The sequence below is a fragment of the Podarcis muralis genome, chromosome 4 (genome assembly GCF_964188315.1).
Source record: "Podarcis muralis chromosome 4, rPodMur119.hap1.1, whole genome shotgun sequence".
In the NCBI taxonomy this organism is placed as follows: Eukaryota; Metazoa; Chordata; class Lepidosauria; order Squamata; family Lacertidae; genus Podarcis; species Podarcis muralis.
Window position 1 is genome coordinate 72,046,094 of NC_135658.1, and position 19,618 is coordinate 72,065,711.

Genomic DNA, 19,618 nt, shown 5'->3' on the forward strand with positions numbered 1-19,618 from the left:
AACACTTGGTGCGCTCACACGTGCACTTTACACGGGAGTAAGTCCGCTGTAACTCCCCCTCGAGCCACAACGGGGATATAGCTCCGACGAGGACCGCAGCCCAGGCATAACACCCACCGGGGTCCGCCATTCCAATTTAATAAAGAATAATGATAATAATAATAAATTCACTCAACAGCTCTTCATGGGCGGGTTTCCTGGGCAAAGGAAGCGCGTCAGGAGGCCGCCTCTTCCTCCCCCGGCGTCTGCGAGGCCGCGGATCCCTCCTCCTTGCGGCTGCCCCGCCAATGGAGCCCGGCGGGCGGAGCCTCCTGAGCCGGCCATTTAGCTCACGAGCCGGGCTGGCCCTTCCCTTTTCGGCGGCCTGAGTTGCGACAGCGCCTGTGGTCTCTCGCCTCGCAGCCCCTTTCCCCGCACACTCGCCGCTACCAAGCACCACCACCACCGCCATGGCAGACCAGGCCCTCTCCTTCGCCAAGGACTTCCTGGCAGGCGGCGTGGCGGCAGCCATCAGCAAGACGGCCGTGGCGCCCATCGAGCGGGTCAAGCTGCTGCTTCAGGTCAGGCCTCCTCGCGGGGCGCTTTTATTTGTGGGAGGGGGGGTCTGAAAGAGGGGGCAAAGCTAGGAATGAGGCGTTTGGGGTGCGCGGCCCAGACCCCCCACTGCGCTGCTTTATTTTGTTTTTAATACGCATTCATGTGTGTATGCTTGTGAGGAACTACTTATGCCCTCGAAAGGCCGCTCGTGACGACGGCTGCGGCAAGGACGAGAGAGGCGCCCGCCCCGTGTGAGTCTCTCTGTGTGTGCGCGCGCGCGCGCATGGCTGCCGTTAGGCCGGTTCCGCTGTAGAAAGTTCGTTGGCGGCAGTTTGAATGCGCGCGGCGCTGTTCCCCTCCTCTTCCCCCCCTCCCCAACCAACACGCAGATGAAAGGGTTCTCTCCTCATGCGGTGGGGGCGCCCGCGCCCGCTTCATTTCCTATGCCCCCCCCCCTCTTTGTGTAGCGGTGTACTTAAGATGTAGAGGGCGGGAACGCAATGAGAGGTCGAAGGAAGCTGCCGCCGCCATCTTCTTTTGCGGCGACGTGTCGTTGATTGGTGCGACGGCGGCGTAGGGCGTCCGCGCCGATTGGATGCGACCGGCCTCCCGCCTCCGGGTCCCGCCCTTGCTCTCGTCTCGCGAGGCTTGGGCGGGTGACCCCTGCGGAGCGCGCGAGGTCACCGCCGCCTGTGCTGCAGTGGGGCCTAAGCCCAAGCCCCTCCCATCGGGCCGCAGCCGGGCGGATGCGTGACTGAGGCGGGGCGGGCTGTGAGACTCCCTATGCGGGCAGGCAGAGCAGGCCTCGCGCTGCACAGAGACACATAGAGCGCGACCTTTTCCAGACTAGTTCCGCCATGTACATCCAAAGGACATAACTTTCTCCTTTTAATTGGGGAGGATATATTCTGGACGGAGAGGGGCCGTCCAGAGCATCCGGCTGGCACGAAGAAGGGCATGAGTTTAATGCTAAACCTCGGCATTGCCCGAAATCCCAGAGAGTCACGTTGTAGACAGATGACCCAGTGGCTGACTTTATTTTTTCAATTTATTGCATTTATATCCCACTTTCTCTCCCCCCCCCAAATGAGCTCAAGGTCGCTTACATGTCTCTCCTCATCCTCATTTAATGTCCAGAAACAACCCTGTGAGGTAGGTTAGGCTGAGAGACAGTATCTGGCCCCAAGGTCACCCAGTCAACTTCCTAGCAGAGTGAGGAGTTGAAGTCTGGTCTTCCAGGTCCTTGTCTGACACTTTAACCGCTACGCCACACTGCCACTGACTCGGTATAAGGTGTGTCCAGCATCTACAGCCTACGCTACAAGTATGGGCAAAAACCACGAAAGGACAAGGCGGAAGAGAATGTTCTTTGGTAGCTTCAGAACCTGTGATGATCAGTACAATCCTATGCACATTTGTTTTAAAAAGCCGACTCCACTGAGTTCCTTGGGTCTTTACTCTGAGATAACAGCAGGGATGGAGAACCTGCCACAAGTCCCCATTTGGCCCACAAAGCTGTTTTGGGGCAAGCTATACCTACTTGCTGTGCATCTGATGTCAGGTGTGGGGAAGTTAAAGGTGGGGCTTTGCCAAACAGGGCTTTGTAGGTCCTGCCAGTTAGCAGTGCCTGGAATTCCTCCATTATACAGAGATTCCTAAGAACTCAAAAACCAGCTGATACTTAGAGACACATGGGAACCATTATGATGTTAGGTGATTGACAATGGGGTTGAACCACACAAAATTGACCCATGAGTGGGAGAGTTAAGGATCTAGCCTACCAGACCAAAAAGATTCTCTACCACTGATGTACAGAATGGTAACCGAAGCTGTCAGTTTTATGAGTGTTTCTGCATGGAAGCAAAAGGGCACTTAGTTTAGAAATATAAACATATTTATTTAAATGAAAACCCCACAGTTAGCAATGAGGAATGGCTGTAGTTCTACTGGTTTAACTTCCTTTAGAAATTAAGTTGCAATAGCTATATCCCTGCTCATTAGTTAAATTTTTACAGTAAGCTGACATTTTCACAGTCTACTTGTGGCTTTAACAAGCCTCATTGGAAGATTAACTACATAGTGAGCTAATAAGAGCATTTCTAAACTGCCAATTCATAGAAAATATGAGGGGAAATTAAAATGATTAGAGAACTAATAACCAACACTGAATTAAATTAATTCTCTGGAAACACTTGTTGAAACAAATATTTTCAGCAATGACAACATAGCCAGAATTGTAGGTGCCTATCTGATTTCAATAGGAATGGTGTACTAATGTCACTATACTAAAGCATAGTTTGAGTAGAAAGTCAATTTTGTTCCTTTAATGACTTAATTGGATTAAATTATTCTATCCCATTTTCTCTAGCTCCCATTGTGACTTCAGATATTTGAAATGTATACTTCAGACTGAACCTGAAAGAATAAAGCTTATTTGGAACCATACAATTTCTCATTTAGAGTAACTGTGAACATCTTTTTCTTGCAGGTACAACATGCAAGTCAACAGATTGCTGCTGATAAGCAGTACAAAGGAATCATTGATTGTGTTGTCCGCATTCCTAAAGAGCAAGGAATGCTGTCCTTTTGGCGTGGGAATTTTGCCAATGTCATCAGATATTTCCCAACTCAGGCGCTCAACTTTGCCTTCAAGGATAAGTATAAGCAAGTATTCTTAGGCGGAGTAGACAAGCACACACAGTTCTGGAGATATTTTGCTGGTAACCTGGCCTCTGGTGGTGCAGCTGGAGCAACCTCCCTCTGCTTTGTCTATCCTTTGGATTTTGCAAGAACCCGACTGGCTGCTGATGTTGGAAAAGCTGGCGCTGAAAGAGAATTCAAAGGCCTGGGGGACTGCCTAGTCAAAATCTTCAGGTCTGATGGTCTGCGGGGCTTATATCAAGGGTTCAATGTCTCTGTCCAGGGAATAATCATCTATAGAGCTGCCTACTTTGGGATCTATGACACAGCAAAAGGTAAATGTGATGGTCAGGCTGATACTGACAAGCAACAGGCCTTGTGTTTTTGAATAGCACCATGTAACTATTGCGATGTGCCTAGTAGCACAAGTAAAACTGATAGACTCATTTGCTATACTATCCACATAGAGGCGGGGGGAGGGAGCTAAACCACAGAAAGTGTTGGTTTACAAAGCCACACAGATTATCTAGGGAAGAAAACTCCATGTGAATCAGTTTGACAAAATGAACCAGCTTTAAATAGGCATTAGGCTGTGTGTCACTATTTGGTTCTGTACTCGATGATGGAAACCTCTCTTGGAGTGCAGGGAGTGGAACCCTGGGCAGTCACGGTTGAAGAGGGTTATGAAAGAGACTAGGAGGAAAAAGATCAAATGAAATGTTACTTATACTAAAGGGAAAGTTGTAAAAGCTAAAGTGGTTACATTAACTGTTGCTATAATTTTAACTGTAACCAAGTATGTAAGTTACCCAAGGCTGTTCATTTAGGGCAGAGGACTAGAGCTTAAATTTAACTGCTGTAATCCCAAAGCTCATATTATTGAGATGGATTTTAGTGGTGATTCTGAATTTAGATGTTCTGGATTTTTGTTAATTAAATAAGGTGTTGACACCTGAATGGAGTATCTTTCCAGTAGCGCATATCTCACTGTCTACCAAAGAGATGACAGGGAGGAGCATATTTTAAAAACAAAACAAGACTTTACTAAAAGAACTGAGGTTGCCTGATCAGAGGTGGCGTTAAAAAATAGCAAAACATTAAAATGTTGGTCATAACTAGCAGCCAGTGAATTCCCCTATATGGATTCACTCCCTGAGTAAAAGAGGTTACTGTCCATTTGGACGCAAGCAGACTAGAACTTCAGATTTGACCATACATACTAGCTGCAGTGTTAGTCACAAGGGATTATACACCTTCTCTAGTAACTAGATATTGAGAAAAGGCTCCATTAGTTGTGTGTTAATGGCTGAATCATAAAACAGAGGTAAACAGAGTTGCCTGTAATATGATCTTCTATATTAACCAGGAAGGCAAAATTCAACAGTTGAGCATTATTTCATGATACACCATAAAGTGCCCCAAAATACGTATTCAAATGTTGCGTAATGGTAAACAGATCCTTTCTTCAATTTTCAAAATGATGCAGAAGTTTTGTTTTTTCATTATAGGTATGCTCCCAGATCCTAGAAACACTCACATTTTTATAAGCTGGATGATTGCACAATCAGTGACTGCAGTAGCTGGTGTGGTTTCCTATCCATTTGATACAGTGCGACGTCGAATGATGATGCAGTCTGGACGTAAAGCAGGTAAGCAGCACATAAAAATAAGCTTATTTTACATTAAGCATCAGCCTGATAGTCCTGTGCTGCAAGGAATTTCATGCAGATGTTTAATTGAAATTGAATGCAAACCTAGTGAGCAGGCTAACAGAGGAGAGAGAAGAGTGCTAGATCTCTTCTGCATTTCCCACATTGAAATCACTGGGTTGCTGCAAGAAGGTCAGAACTCTCCATCTTTAACAGGGTAATAAGTAATGTTTATGGGCTATTAAGGGGGACGCGGGTGGCGCTGTGGGTAAAACCTCAGCGCCTAGGACTTGCCGATCGCATGGTCGGCGGTTCAACCCCGTCATTCGGTCCCAGCGCCTGCCAACCTAGCAGTTCGAAAGCACCCCCGGGTGCAAGTAGATAAATAGGGACCGCTTACCAGCGGGAAGGTAAACGGTGTTCCGTTTGCTGCGCTGGCTCGCCAGATGCAGCTTGTCACGCTGGCCACGTGACCCGGAAGTGTCTGCGGACAGCGCTGACTCCCAACCTATAGAGTGAGATGAGCGCACAACCCTAGAGTCTGGCAAGACTGGCCCGAAGGGCAGGGGTACATTTACCTTTACCTATGGGACGCGGGTGGCGCTGTGGGTAAAAGCCTCAGCGCCTAGGGCTTGCCGATCGAAAGGTCGGCGGTTCGAATCCCCGCAGCGGGGTGCGCTCCCGTTGTTCGGTCCCAGCGCCTGCCAACCTAGCAGTTCGAAAGCACCTCCGGGTGCAAGTAGATAAATAGGGACCGCTTACTAGCGGGAAGGTAAACGGCGTTTCCTTGTGCTGCGCTGGCTCGCCAGATGCAGCTTTGTCACGCTGGCCACGTGACCCGGAAGTGTCTCCGGACAGCGCTGGCCCCCGGCCTCTTGAGTGAGATGGGCGCACAACCCTAGAGTCTGGCAAGACTGGCCCGAACGGGCAGGGGTACCTTTACCTTTATGGGCTATGTGGCTTTTAATTATTTTTGGTGGCAGATGTGAGCACTTTTATGCTGGGCGGAATGCAATACCACACTCTTGATTGTGCTGTTCTGGGTGTTCTCCCAACCCCCTAGAGCTGATTTGGGAGAGGTGCAGGGGGAAGAGAGAGGGGAAACGCCCCATTGCGCTAGTGGAAGTGATTGCTCTGGCTTCCACTAGCACACTAGGTTAGGTGAATCTGGCGCTGTGTCTCAAATTTGTTTCTGTTCTACTAAGCTTCAGACACCATATATATAGACTTTGCATTGATTCTACATAAGTAGTTAATATTTAACTCCTGTTAATACTCATTGTAATTTAGTTCTTCTGGGGTCACAGGACGAGACTGCCCTCATATAAGCATTGTAAAATCGGCTTAGTAGTAACAACTGGGATCCTTCTTCTACCCTACACCCACCCCCAATAAAAGCAGTATATTATCTAGTTTCAGAGTAATATTTGAAGAACAACTTTCTGTGCATAGGTTCTACAGTGTGTTAGCTCAGTACTGCTTTTACATTTCTCTGGACAGAAATTAACATGATAGTCCTGCTGTCCTTGAAACTTTTTATTTATTAAATTTATATACTGCCCTTCATCAAAAGATCTCAGGGTGGTTCACAGAATAAATGCTTCAAATAATCAACTTATTTTTCCTACAGCTGACATCATGTACTCTGGAACAATTGACTGTTGGAAAAAGATTGCCAAAGATGAAGGTGGAAAGGCTTTCTTCAAGGGTGCATGGTCTAATGTTCTTCGAGGCATGGGTGGTGCTTTTGTGCTTGTGTTGTATGATGAGTTCAAGAAAGTCATCTAAAAATACCCTTACTAGAATTGTAAGTTAAATTGACAGATCATGTAGAATAACTTGCCATTATGGACCATTGATCTTTGAAAAATTCCTGTGTGGAGTCTTATTTATCGGGGCCAGATTGTGTTTAAGTAGGGCTAGAAACTGCCTTCAGTGAACTGATAACACTTTGAGATACCATTATTCCGGCATTGAAACAGACAACTCAGCTTACTGAGTTTGTCTATTTTTGGTGATAATCGTAGTGCTAGCAGTTCTGGGTCCAAGGCAGCTGAACTTCACTGAAGAGCAGCCTGAAGTTTCAAGTCCTATCTTAGAGGACCATAAAATCATGTTTTGAGAAGTATTCATTTAACAAATCATGTTTTTTTCCACTTGTACTTAAGCACTATGTACTGTTTGCACAGCTGAACATCTAGCATTTGTGTTCTCAGAATTGAGGCATTCTGTGAAATAATAAACAAAATTAACTCTGATGTATTGAATTTACTGTTATAACTTGATGTTCAGGGTCATGCCTGCTATGCAGTATGGTACTTCTACCAGCTTCAGATAGGGGAGGGAACACGGATGAAAAATTAAATTGGTGCAGCAGGATTTTGTAGAGGAGTGGGCCTAGCTGAGGGGTGGGTAACATTTGAATTTGACTTGGCTTGGCACTGCAAATACCACATTTGATCACTGGACATTAATGATTGAACTTCCACTTTTAAATTAAATGAGTAAATGAGATCTACTTTCTGAGACTTCCAGAGGTTTGACTACATCTTTATGACAAATGGGCAAAATAGTTTGATTTAGAATCCAAGGAACCTGTTTTGAATATGGTAACACTAGAACCTGCAAAATAATTTTTAAAAAATGGCTTGGCAATGCTTATGTACATAATTCATTGTGCAATAGTATGACAATTGGGCCCCCCAAAAAGAAGTGGTGGGAAGCACGGTATAAAACCACATTGGAAAGCAGGTAGGTGGATTTGAAATAATTTGGATTTGTACAGCTGGTGGTTGTACTGATGACATCAGCTGTCAAATTAACAAAGTGAATGAAGCAGCACTTCAGAGCAATATAGTTCATTCATAAATAGATAAGGTATATTCACTGTTTCCTTTGTGTATGCATAGTACAAGAAGAGCATTTTAATAGCCCAAATTCAAGATTCTCTGCTTTGAAAAACATTAGATAAATCATAGAATTGTCGAGTTGGAAGGGACCTCAAGAGTCATCTATTCTAACCCCCTGCAACACAGTAATATTTTGCAGCATGACTAGCTCTGATGCATCTATTCTAGTGATGCTTAGGATTACACAGTACATTAGAAATGGTTTTTATAAACCTTTATTAACTCCTTTAGCAAGAGGAATTAAGAGCTAAAAACGCTAATATTTGTAAAATCTCAGTGCAGGGCACAAGACATCAATACACTAAAACTTAAAATCACAACACATGAATGCGGAAGTATCACAATAAGGATCACTTAAAGCTTGGCTGGCAATAAAAACCAGCAAAATGTAAGATTAGCCAATCAACTGAGTGTCTTAACAGGCTTGTCAAAAAGCCTTGTTGGCCAATAAGGCTTATTTATTGGAGCAGTGGGCATCTTAAGAAAATGTTGAGATCTTGATTTCGATGAAGCATGGCAAAGATAGACTACAAACATTGCAGTAGCCCCTGTCCTTTAGAGTAGTGTTTCCCAAACAGTTAAGTTCCCCAACCCTTCTGAATTTAGTGCACCCAATCTATAACCCTTTATATTTTAGGGGACAGAAATTTTGTGTAGATAGTTCAGCTGCATCTACCTTGCGGTCATCATTGCCACTTCCTTGTGTAGCAAAATGACACCTGACTTGATTTCTGTGTTGGCCCCTACAGTTGGATATATATATACACATATACACACAAGCACAAGCTTCTTTCTCTAGCTGTTACTTGCATAGGAAACCTATCCCTGACATTGTCTTCCAGTGTGCTTGAGTAGCAGCTTTTGTACTTGTATACATGCATTTGCAGCTGAGACGAAAGGAAGCACCAAAATAATAGCATTTCCCTAATTTATTTGGGGTAGCAGCTGGCAAGTAAAAATCTCATTGTTTTTGCAATTCGCAATTCATTTCTTCAACCACTGTTATTTTTTCATCTGCTGCTGGCATCAGGTCCACCCATGTTTTCTACAAAAAGGGAAAAGAAAAATCCCCTTAAGGTTAATTCCTAAGGCGCGTGACCACTTCAGTTTCACTTCTTTATTACAGCTCATAACAAAGTTCTGCTAGCATAGCCAGTATTGAAGAATGGTGTGCTGGTGGTTGAGTTTTCCACAGTTCCTCCAACATTTAGAAAATGACAAATGGAAGCTGCAGCAAACACTTTTTGCAATGCAGCTTTTCCTCTGTAATATATATTCAGTTCAGCCCTGTTTCAAATTTCCACAGAGTGGCTAGGGAAACCCAGCCAGGTGGGCGGGGTAGAATTATTATGGTTTCAATATCTCCAATTAAGTTAAAACTTACTTGAAAGTCCCATTTCTTTTAGATGAAACTAAGCAACTACCCTTGGCACTAAAATGTCAGTAAAATTACTAGTTTCTTACACAGGCCTTCCACTGATGGAGCTAGTTAGGTGAATCCCACCCATTATAACTAGAAACTCTTACATTTTTTGTTTTTATGACCACACAGATAGGTTTGGGGAAGTGGTTACAGTGTTTGGAGACTTCCATCATTCATACACGATGCTTCAGGGTTCCGTCCTCTCCCCCATGCTTTTTAATATCTATATGAAGCCGCTGGGAGAGATCATCAGGGGGTTTGGGCTGGGTGTTCATCAGTATGCAGATACCCAGCTCTACCTCTCCTTTAAATATGAACCAGTGAAGGCTGTGATGGTCCTGTGTGAGTGCCTGGAGGCGGTTGGAGGATGGATGGCGGCTAACAACAGATTGAGGTTGAATCCCGACAAGACAGAAGTACTGTTTTTGGGGGGCGGGGCGGGCGGGTGTGGGGGATTCCCTGGTCCTGAATGGGGTAACTGTGCCCCTGAAGGACCAGGTGCGCAGCCTGGGAGTCATTTTGGACTCACAGCTGTCCATGGAGGTGCAGGTTAATTCTGTGTCCAGGGCGGCTGTCTACCAGCTCCATCTGGTATGCAGGCCGCAGACTGTCTCACCAGAGTGGTGCATGCTCTAGTTATCTCCCGCTTGGACTACTGCAATGCACTCTACGTGGGGCTACCTTTGAAGGTGACCCGGAAACTGCAATTAATCCAGAATGCAGCAGCTAGACTGGTGACTGGGACTGGCTGCCGGGATCACATAACACCGGTCCTGAGAGATCTGCATTGGCTCCCAGTACGTTTCTGAGCACAATTCAAAGTGTTGGTGCTGACCTTTAAAGCCCTAAATGGCCTCAGCCCAGTATACCTGAAGGAGCGTCTCCACCCCCATCGTTCAGCCCGGACACTCAGATCCAGCGCTGGGGCCTTCTGGCAGTTCCCTCATTGCGAGAAGTGAGGTTACAGGGACCCAGACAGAGCATCTTCTCAGTAGTGGTGCCCACCCTGTGGAACACCCACCCTTCAGATGTGAAGGAAATAAGCAGCTATCCTATTTTTAAAAGACATCTGAAGGCAGCCCTGTTTAGGGAAGTTTTTAATATTTAATGCTGTACTGTTTGTAACACTTGATTGGGAGCTGCCCAGAGTGGCTGGGGAAACTCAGCCAGATGGGTGGGGTATAAATAATAATAATAATAATAATAATAATAATAATAATAATTACACAATTGTGGAAATATTTTACTAGACTAGATAAAATTCTAGCATGCAAACATCTCTAGGAATGGGGGGAAACTGCTAGATCAGCAATTTCATGGCACCTTCCGTGTGGCAGTAAGCAATCACATAGCATTACTTTGTGAATTACAGCCATTCATCTTTAAATTGTTTTAAAAACTGGCAGAATACTGCATTCAAGGCATTCTAGAACTTACCACATTCTCATATTGCCAAAGAACATCTTTTGGTTGTGGAACTGGAAAAGTTAGGCATCTCCATATGTGGAATCTGTAGGAAGGAAAACGTGGGGCTTTGACCAGGGTCTCAAATCCTGTTCACCCTAATCCATATCCTCTTGCCTGCAGATGGAGAGCTTCATGCTTAGAAGGGGAGCACTCGCCCAAACAGCATGCACAGATAGGACATAGATTGAATTATGCACTATACGTACTGCATTGTCTTAAATCTTTAACAGATCCTCCTATTCAACATTTTGATTAGAATATTAATGCGTTAGATTTTCATTTAGTGTTTTCAGGTCTTCTAGAAATGTTGAATTTTTCAGATCTTTTGGTTAAAATCCTAACAAAGAATACTCAGGCTTGTCAAATCTCAGAACAATGGTAATTAAAAATGCTAGCCATTTTCTAGATGCAGGTAAAATGCATTGTGTTTTACCTTTTCCAGATCAAAATCAGGAGCAAGATTGTTATGACGGTCCCAAGTACTACAAATATTAATAATTCTGTAGGAAATGGATTGGGGTCAGTACCTGAAAAGATAGGAAGGCATTAGTGCTAAGTGTATCATAAACACAGGCCCAACATCAGCTTGTGACGTGGTTCTGGTCCTTAAAGGAGCACCAGACCTGGTAACAACCACAGCCTCTCTTGCCCCTTGGCTCTGTCCACATTGCTTGCTGGGATGGGGGCTTCCAGAGTAGTGCTTTGGGGAAGAACCAGGATGGTGTTTTGCAAATCAAGCATCAGTCTTATATAAGCACACATGTACGGCAGTGTCAATCAACTGATCTGTCTCGCCAGAGTAAGGTTACCAGATGTCCCCGTTTCCCAAGGACAGTCCCCGTATTTACAAATCAGTCCCCATACAAAATTCACTGAAGTTGAAAAGTGTCCCTGGATTCATTGGGAAAAATCTGGTAACCTTACGCCAGTGTGGTACATGCTCTGGTTATCTCCCGCTTGGACTACTGCAATGCACTCTACATAGGGCTACCTTTGAAGGTGACTTGGAAACCAACTAATCCAGAATGCAGCAGCCAGACTGGTGACTGGGAGTAGCCGCCGAGACCATAGAACACTGGTCCTGAAAGACCTACATTGGCTCCCAGTACTTTTCCAAGCACAATTCAAAGTGTAGGTGCTGACCTCTAAACCCGAAATGGCTTCAGCCCAGTACACCTGAAGGATCGTCTCCACCCCCATCATTCAGCCCAGACACTGAGATCCAGCTCTGAGGGTCTTCTGGCAGTTCGCTCACTGTGAGGTCATAGGGAACCAGGCAGAGGGCCTTCTCGGTAGTGGCGCCCGCCCTGTTGAATTGCTTCCCATCAGATGTCAAGGAAATAAACAACTATCTGACTTTCAGAAGACACCTGAAGGTAGCCATTTTAGGGAAGTTTTTAGTGTTTGGTGTTTTATTGTATTTTTAATATTCTGTTGGGAGCAGCTCAGAGTGACTGGGGAAACCCAGCCAGATGGGCGGGGTATAAATAAATAAATTGTTGTTGTTGTTGTTGTTGTTAAAGTTCCATCTCGAAGCAACAGGGGGACTGACACTATATCATTTTTGATGTCTGTAAGGCTCAACCGCCAGAAACTTTCTGTAAGTTCTAGAAGCTGGAAGTCTTGGAAGTATGGGCTGTTTTCTTTCAAAAAAAAATATTTTAATCTACAAATTTATATAGTTCTGCATGCTGAGGGAGTTCTCCGAATAGATATATATAAACATTTTTGGATGGCTTTGTTTCTCAGGCTGATAGAGGCACACAAGCACCTGAGTTAGCCAGCAGAGAGAATAATAGAGAAAGGGCCAATGGAAAAAAATATAAATAAATCCGTAATCTTACCAAACACAATTGGTTTACTCCAGTCACTCCACTGTGTCCCAATGGGACAATACTGTCCAGCTGCACGGAGCCTCAATGAGTATTTCCCACGTACCGTGTAATTTTGGTGGGTTTGTCCTGTTGTTAACTAAAAGTAGAACATTAATCTGCTTTATGTCTTTGTAGGTGAAATAGCATGCCAATTCATAGTCATCAACTTATTATTTCATAAACTTACACACCATTTGATTGTAAAAGGAAACAAACCTCAAACAGTTAAGAAAGATAAAATCAAGAAAAAATTACAGGCATGTTTTAAAACATACTGAAACAGATTAAATGAGACTCTTAATATTAGGGTTGTGTGTTTGAGCCCTACATTCGGGTAAAGATTCCTGCATTGCAGTGGGTTGGACTAGATGACTCTTGGGGTCCCTCCCACCTTCTACAAGTCTGTAATTCTGGGACACCTGCTTCATCTCAATAGGCAGGGAGTTCCAAAGTATAAGGAACAGATGATATTAAAGCATACATTAAACCATACGAGCAACAGTCAGTAGAAAGGCTAAGAGGTCATCTTTAGGATAATCATGAACAGACGGGATCCTAAGCCCAAGTAGTGCCAGTGCAGGGGGCATTTCAATTGTTTTGCTGTATATCAAGCTTATTTCTTCGAAGACAGCAATCCTTTGTTTTCTAACACACAAGTAAAGTGCTACAGTTGTGGTGTGAGCTAAACCAGCCCTGCATTCATAGCACCAAACAGTCTTGCCTTCGCAGGCAGAAATTTCAGAGGTGGCCATGGTATGTTTCTGTGCCTTCATCACAGACAGACACAGCATAACCGCTTGCCTATTGAACTTCTGTCATGCAGTAAAGACTTTATTTCAGCAGGTGTTTAAAGTATTTTTTCTGATTTTATTTTCTTGCATTTAAAACCTTATTGGGCACTGTTTAGAGACTAAGGAGTTAAGCGGTATATAAACAGTTGAAATAAATACAGAAAATGAAAAGATTATAGGCACTTGTTGACTTCCCCATTCGTTAGAATGTGGAAGTCACCTAAGGCTTTGGAAATGGAAGGTAATCAGCTCTGAAGCATAATATCACATTGAATATCTGAAGCAATGAAGCAGGTTCCAAGCCAAATATTTATTTTACTTTGTGTTGCCCATCTTTTGAGGATTCTGGATATATTTTTTGCTGTATTTCCCCTTTTGGACCAAATCTGGACACCTAGTCAGATGGGTGGGGTAGAAGCAATAAAAAATTAATTAATTAATTAATTAATTAATTAATTTCAGAATGCTGTGGACAAAGAATACTAGGCTACTTTCTTAATATTTATAGCCCAGCTTTCTTCCAAGGTAGCATACACATGATTCTCCCATTCTTAAATTCAGTTCACATGCCTCATGTTTATATAAGATAGCAATACTTACGGTTGAAATTTGGCCTCTGATTTCATCCTTAGAGACAAAAAAGTAACGTTTTTAGTTGGTTTTCATTGTGCTTTTTCAAAGTATGCTAGATTTCACAAATTTGGCTGTATACCTTCATTAGTAAGGAAGGCAAAAGTTGTCAAGAGTAACTGATAATATCGGAGGACAGAGGGCGGACTTCCTTGTGGGTGGACTATTAACTTCCCCCATAATCTTTTCTTTTTTTCATTGTGTAACACACATACACAATTTTAAACATACATATTAAAAGAAGACGAATGAGTTATAGAAGTTCACGTTTTTCCATACATTAACAGATGTGAAACTTTAGAAAATGGTGTTTGGCTTCCCACAAGTGCTGACCATAAAGCACCAGGCAACCATTTTGCATTCCTATAGACCAAGGGTGGGAAAATTGTGATTCTCCAGATGTAGGGGGATCCTGTCATCTATTGGCCTATGCAAACTGGGGCTATGAGGAGGGCCACAAATAGGCCTCCTCTGTTATAGTGCAAGGATTTGGCAGACCAGCTTGTGATGTATATAGGAACTCAGCAAATAAATGTATCGCCACAATCCAGTCATTATTTTAAATATGTAGGATAGACCTGGTATTTGTGTACCAGCATGCATACCTAAATTGAGCCATACGGTATGAAGCTAGGAAGGGCGAGATTTAAGAAACCAGCATTGTTGCAGGATGTTTCTGCACATGGGTACATTGATGCACCCACATGTATGGGTTGATGGTATATGCCGGTCAATGTAGCTCACACATTGGAACCTTGACATCACAATGAAAAACGAATGATGTGTCTATCCTCATGGGGACTTTCTAGGCTAGATTGCAGACATAAGCTTTTCCTAATAGGGAGGCTCAACAAATGAACTGAAAAGCGAGGCTGCAATGCATAATATGTTGGGAGGTCATCCCACAAGAAAAGTATTGCTCTATTTTATCTGAGGATTTTCTTACTCATGAAAGAACTGTACACAACTCCATCTCTACCAACCAAAAACCTATCTAAGAATGACCATTCACCCCGGTAGATAGGGAATAGCAGTCAAACTAAATTCCGTGTACATTTGAAATCTGACAAATTTTCAAAATGTGAAATGTTTCTTTCACCACGAATTTCTACATCAGATATCTGCATGTGACTAACTAGCAAAGGTAACAAAAAGCTATTCAACAAGCAAAACCACAATTAACCTCTTACCTTTATTTCGTACTTAAAGCAGTAGTCTGCGTTATCTTTAAAGGCACAGGGAGGGGGTTTCCATTGTACTTTGCATCCCCACGGCTGTTCATGACAATTCCAAGTGATATCTGCTGGTGGAGTAAGTTTTTCTGTAATGAAATAGCCAGTATTTTACTTGACAGGTGGAGAGCTGTGAAATTTCAAGGGCATCTGAGCGGTCAACTTCCCTGCTTCCAGTTCCTAAGCATGTCATATTCACATACATTGTGGGTAGGTGTCACTCGGCTTATAGCCAGGAATTTTGTGGTGAGAGGTCTTGAAGGGGTACAGGGTATGTGAATGCAGGCAGACAAATACATCTCTGAGGTTTCTTTAATTTTACAAGCATTTTAAAACAAAGGACTAGAGAAGGGATGAGGGATTTCTGACTCCACAGCCAGCCTAGCCTGTGATCAGGGGTGAAGAGATTTAGAGTCTAATAATATTGGAGGTAGAAGACAGAAGTGAAGACAGAAGTGAAGACTTGAAGACAGAAGTGCCTGGTGTGCTCTGGTCCATGGGGTCACAAAGAGTCGGACACGATTAAACGACCAAACAACAACAACAACAATATTGGAGGTTCACAGCTTCCCCATCCCTGATTTATAAGGTATCTCAAGATATCTAATTTTTTGCACTATGAGTAAACGAACAAACAAACCCCACCCTCCTTCTCTTACCATGATCAAAAGGCCAGAATTGCTGATCCAAAGGCTGAACCAGTGATTCTTCGCTTGATCCATTCACTCTGAGGGTAATATGATTCCCAGGAACTTTTATATTAGGAAAATGGCACCCAACATGTCTTCCAAGTTTATTATTTTTGTACTGGGGGCATTCTGTCTCTTCGCCATCATTTTTGCTGCATGCCAAAACATTTTGTTAAAAACCCAGCCAGGAACAGCATACTCTAACCATTCCCTTCCCCACCCCCATTTAACAAATGAAAATGAATTACTGATATATCAAGTATAGAAAATACTGGACGTCTTTAGGAACATTCCTGCCAGTATCCCAAGTGCAATTCATTGAGGTAACACGAACTGTGTAAATGACACAGGATAAATTTTCAGCTGATGTCCCATTTTGTCCTGGGGAGAAAAAATAGGAATGGTCAGTGTGTGTGTGTGTGTGTGTGTGTGTGTGTAGCTCTGAGGCTGCATACCTGCATTGATTATCCTATATGTGTTTTATGAGATCAAACTATGCAAAGTGCTTCCTTTTTTTAATGTCAAGTGGCTTTTCAACACAGTTTCCACCACCAATGTTTATCCCTAGTGGGGATGTGATTCTCTATTGCTTACCTGCTGTCTGAGACTGGGTTGAAGAGTACAACTCTGATGACGAATGGCGGGAGCCTACCCCTCCCCCTGCTCATGGCCAGGATCCTGAAACTCCACAGGAGCAGTGGAGTAGTGTTGATTTGGAACAATGATTTGCTGAGGGGCACAGTTCAGAAGACAATAGTTGGGCAGAACTAGGAGGTGAACAGCAAGAAGAATGGGAAGAGAGTGAACTAGCTGACACTCTCTCACTGGAAGTTGTGCAGGCTCTGAGATTAGATAAGGTGACTGCGCAAAAGGCTCAAAGGTTGAGAGATCAGGTGGCTAGGAGGCGAGAGGACGGATGTGACTAGAGGGAAGTGGACAGAACCTTAATTGGGATCACCTGCACTCTGAGAATGGTCGCTTGCTCTTTTGCTCCGTACATTAAACATTTCTGTTACTGGTAAGAGACTGCTTTCTCTTTGTACTGCTTAACTACAGCCAAGAGGGGAGGAAGCAGAGTCCCTGAAGTCTGACACCTGCTCATTTCAGCTTCCGTTGAGCCTGTTCATGTAGCTGCTTGTTCATGTAACTTCATGGTAGTTTCATTCCTGTTTGCTGCAGTTTCTGGGAACTTCATGATTTGTTTTATATCTCATAGTTGTTTTTGTATCATCTTCAGCGGACACAAATGCTCCCTACTGTAATATGTTATTTGTTTATGGTACCTAACTAATCTTCTTCAAGTATCCATCTGCCCTGAGGTGTATTGTGTGCCTACATATGTGTATTATATGTGTGTGCGTGTGTGTGTGAGAGAGAGAAATCTTCAAGAAAACATGCTTCTTTCATCTCTCCTCATTTTCCATCTTACACCCACATAAGAACCAACCCTACTCCAAAACTAAAATGCCTCATTCACCCACACATTAATGAACTACTTTGGTAATAAATACATTTCCTTCCACTCTGATTTTGCCTGCTCTCCACTGTCACTCAACTGAGCTTCCGCAATTCTAACCTTCCGCAATTCTAACCATATCTATGCTAAAGTAAGTCCCACACAGTTCAATAGAAATGTATACTTACCCTGATTATTCGCAAAAGTAATAAAGAAAACAGAGCAGAACACTGTGAGGCAACTCATGTGAACAAATCCTATATTGGGCACCATACTGATTTTTCGTTTTTTATATAAATACACAACAATAAATCCTAAAATGAAAAAAAGAGTTTGTTTTATTTCATTGTTCTGCCACATTTTCATTGGAGTGGTATTCTTTGAAGTTACTCCATTAGGAGAATGGAACATTCTTTCCCTCTCATCTCCCTTTATGTCCACCCTGTGCCCTCCCTAAATCTGCTCCAGAGGATTTGAGGGAAACCCAGGAAAGGTTTGAGGGTGACCAGGCAGAGAAGAGTGAGGGGAAATGGAAATCCTTTTGCTAATGGAACAATTTCATTGGTTGCCAGCCTCGTTTTTTCTAGTTTATATGAGGGGACATGTAATACTGGAGCTTTGGTTTTTTTAAAAAAAGTTTCTGTTCTCATTTGTATTTATTCAGTTCTACATATGGCATGCCTACATTGTTTTCAGAGAACACGTCTTTGAAATACTCCTGACTAACTTGCAGTCTTCCAGTTGTTGTTGAACTACAACTTGTATCATCCACAGTCAGCATCCCATAGTCACCCAATATACAGTATTGAACTTAATGACAAAGTTTTTCTTTTTTAAAACAACAACAACCATCCAAAAAAATCACTGCAGGGCATTCTGCATTATGTTAGCATTACCCTCTTCTGTAAATCTGTTTTATCAAACACTGACACCTAACAATCAGATGATATATACATATTCCCAAGTTAAAAATTAAAAATGTATTGATAATTCTCTCTCTTTCTATATCTCTCTGCTTAAAAAATACACAAAGCTTAGGTTTTTGTTTGCAAAAAGTTGCATGGAAAACCCTACTAAAATTTCAAAACAAACCCCCATAAAATTCTTAAATTTGACATTTTAATATTGCCTGGTAAACAAGGGGAGAAAGCCCGGGTGTACAGATGGGGGGAAATAAATAAACGGGGAGTGGGGAATGGCAGGTTTCCACCACTCTCCACCCCCACCCCCCATGTAAGGTTGCAATCACATATGTAAAGTAAGTATAAGTTGCAGGTCCACTGTATATAGAAATATAGGTTGGTTACCTGTATTTTTCCAGCTTTTTGTTTGTCAGTTCTTTTCTTTCTCTAATCTTGATAGCAATCCAGTTCCTTTTCCTTCCAGGTATGAAAGTTCCCTACTTGTCCATCTGTTGATCTTTCATCATCAAGTACTGGAGCAATGGGTTATGTTTTGGGGAGTAAAAAAAGAATGTCCAATCTGTTAAGCAGTTGTTTTTTTAATACAGTTTGCACACAATAATATTTTTTGTCTAGTTCTTTTAGACATCGTTTTCACTAAGAATCTTTCCATTGGTCTAAAATACTGATTTTCTTTCCTAACCCACAAACCTTTCTAAGTCCTAATAAGATTCCTGCTTCTTGGTAGCATTCTTCTGTCTTGGGTACCCAAACTACCCTCTTTCCAGTTTTTGAGAATAGCAAAGGGTTTCTCAAGACCTAGAGTGGTTGGAGTGGTGATGACTGTCACGATGTTGAAAGGATTGGGATAGTAGATATATTCTATTATCCCTGCTGTGTCTCCCCCCACCAATGAAAAATGGGTGATGTATTTGTGAAAGGTTATGAATGTGGCCCCTTGTTATCTGCTGGGTGGGAAGTTGTTCTTACCGTCTCTTCTTACAGGCTCAATAAGATTGTAGTGAAGAGAAGTTGTGGCAGTGCAGAGAGAACGCAAGGATATATAAGTTGCTTTCATAAGGAGCATTGCATCATGAACTTCCTTCTTTCACTTCCAATTTACAGTAAGTGAATAAGAAAGAACAAAGTAGTGGGATGCTTTCTCTTACTCTTGAAGGCCTTTCTGGTGTCTTCCTTATATTCTTGATACTGCCTGAAGAAGAATTCACCATGTACAGGCCCACTGAACAAATATATCTCCTAGAAAGATCATTGTCAAAAGCTTTTGTTCATAAATGATATGATGATTAAAAACTCCCAATTCAGTGTATGGGCGGGGTTCACCAAGGGTTTCTGGACATAAGAGACCTCCTGGTGTTCTGAGGATCCTTGGGACCTGGAGAAAAGTGTCTGAAGCCT

General features: G+C 43.0%; 2 protein-coding genes across 4 annotated transcripts; one reads left to right on the top strand and one right to left on the bottom strand.

Moving 5' to 3' along the window:
* The first annotated feature begins 336 nt into the window (after positions 1–336).
* On the top strand, positions 337–7,084 carry SLC25A6 (solute carrier family 25 member 6). Its single transcript, XM_028727782.2, has 4 exons — positions 337–560; positions 3,026–3,512; positions 4,686–4,826; positions 6,457–7,084. Exons 1-4 carry the CDS (start codon positions 450–452, stop codon positions 6,612–6,614), a joined length of 897 nt encoding a protein of 298 aa, XP_028583615.1. The 5' UTR covers positions 337–449; the 3' UTR covers positions 6,615–7,084.
* A 1,565-nt stretch (positions 7,085–8,649) lies between these two features.
* On the bottom strand, positions 8,650–19,401 carry LOC114596328 (interleukin-5 receptor subunit alpha-like). Of its 3 annotated transcripts, XM_028727781.2 has the most exons (11): positions 19,190–19,401; positions 18,605–18,732; positions 17,486–17,611; positions 16,090–16,222; positions 15,812–15,993; positions 15,111–15,241; positions 13,891–13,917; positions 12,470–12,596; positions 11,059–11,152; positions 10,596–10,668; positions 8,650–8,780 (listed from the first exon to the last, which is right to left on the bottom strand). In XM_028727781.2, exons 3-11 carry the CDS (start codon positions 17,568–17,570, stop codon positions 8,697–8,699), a joined length of 936 nt encoding a protein of 311 aa, XP_028583614.2. In that variant the 5' UTR covers positions 17,571–17,611; positions 18,605–18,732; positions 19,190–19,401; the 3' UTR covers positions 8,650–8,696. The 3 variants fall into 3 exon arrangements, with proteins under 3 accessions (XP_028583614.2, XP_077783676.1, XP_077783677.1); XM_077927550.1 differs by lacking the exon at positions 17,486–17,611 and having other exon boundaries at positions 19,190–19,400; XM_077927551.1 differs by lacking the exons at positions 17,486–17,611; positions 18,605–18,732; positions 19,190–19,401 and adding an exon at positions 16,436–17,233.
* Between the last annotated feature and the right edge of the window lie 217 nt (positions 19,402–19,618).

Bases quoted from the DNA above. Each gene is read 5' to 3' on its own strand.
- LOC114596328 (XM_028727781.2), bottom strand. From the start codon at position 17,570: ATGGTGCCCAATATAGGATTTGTTCACATGAGTTGCCTCACAGTGTTC. The intron at 16,223-17,485 runs GTAAGTATACAT...TTTTCTCCCCAG, and splicing joins TACTTTTGCGAATAATCAGG to GACAAAATGGGACATCAGCT. The intron at 8,781-10,595 runs GTAAGTTCTAGA...CCCTTTTTGTAG, and splicing joins TTTGGCAATATGAGAATGTG to AAAACATGGGTGGACCTGAT.
- SLC25A6 (XM_028727782.2), top strand. From the start codon at position 450: ATGGCAGACCAGGCCCTCTCCTTCGCCAAGGACTTCCTGGCAGGCGGC. The intron at 3,513-4,685 runs GTAAATGTGATG...TTTTCATTATAG, and splicing joins GATCTATGACACAGCAAAAG to GTATGCTCCCAGATCCTAGA. The intron at 4,827-6,456 runs GTAAGCAGCACA...TTTTTCCTACAG, and splicing joins GCAGTCTGGACGTAAAGCAG to CTGACATCATGTACTCTGGA.